The sequence below is a fragment of the Plasmopara halstedii genome (genome assembly GCF_900000015.1).
Source record: "Plasmopara halstedii genome assembly, contig: Scaffold_291, whole genome shotgun sequence".
Classification (NCBI taxonomy): Eukaryota; Oomycota; class Peronosporomycetes; order Peronosporales; family Peronosporaceae; genus Plasmopara; species Plasmopara halstedii.
In genome coordinates, this window is record NW_020187212.1 from 174,868 (window position 1) to 175,174 (window position 307).

Here is a 307-nt window from a genome sequence, read left to right on the forward strand (position 1 = left end):
GCATTATATGCCGGAGAGTCTGTCGGCCGAAGCAGTGTTTGCTGTTTAAAAAGAAAACTGAAGACATAAATGGTAAATATTGTGCAATATGAGGACGGTCATAAACTCTATCTGCAGCGAGGCTGCCGTAGCAAACGCTTGAGGAAGCGTACTTTCGGTCACCGACCTTTCGTTCTTTATCAAACCAAGTATGAGTTAGCGGATCGCAGTCCGCTTACTCCAAGAGTGTTTTTTGCCTTCTTAAGGCTAATCGACTCTTTGGTTTAAATTCCAAACTGATTTTATTTATGTTTTTATCCTAATGTTA

The 307-nt window shown here is 40.7% G+C and overlaps 1 protein-coding gene across 1 annotated transcript in view; it reads left to right on the top strand.

Moving 5' to 3' along the window:
- Positions 1–49, top strand: part of PHALS_05758 (vacuolar protein sorting-associated) — a gene marked incomplete at both ends in the record, with an annotated part of 529 nt that extends 480 nt beyond the window's left edge. The window contains one exon of the mRNA XM_024723053.1: positions 33–49. Within this exon, the coding sequence (XP_024574068.1) occupies positions 33–49 (17 nt within the window). The remainder of the gene's footprint in view (positions 1–32) is intronic.
- Positions 50–307: the final 258 nt, after the last annotated feature.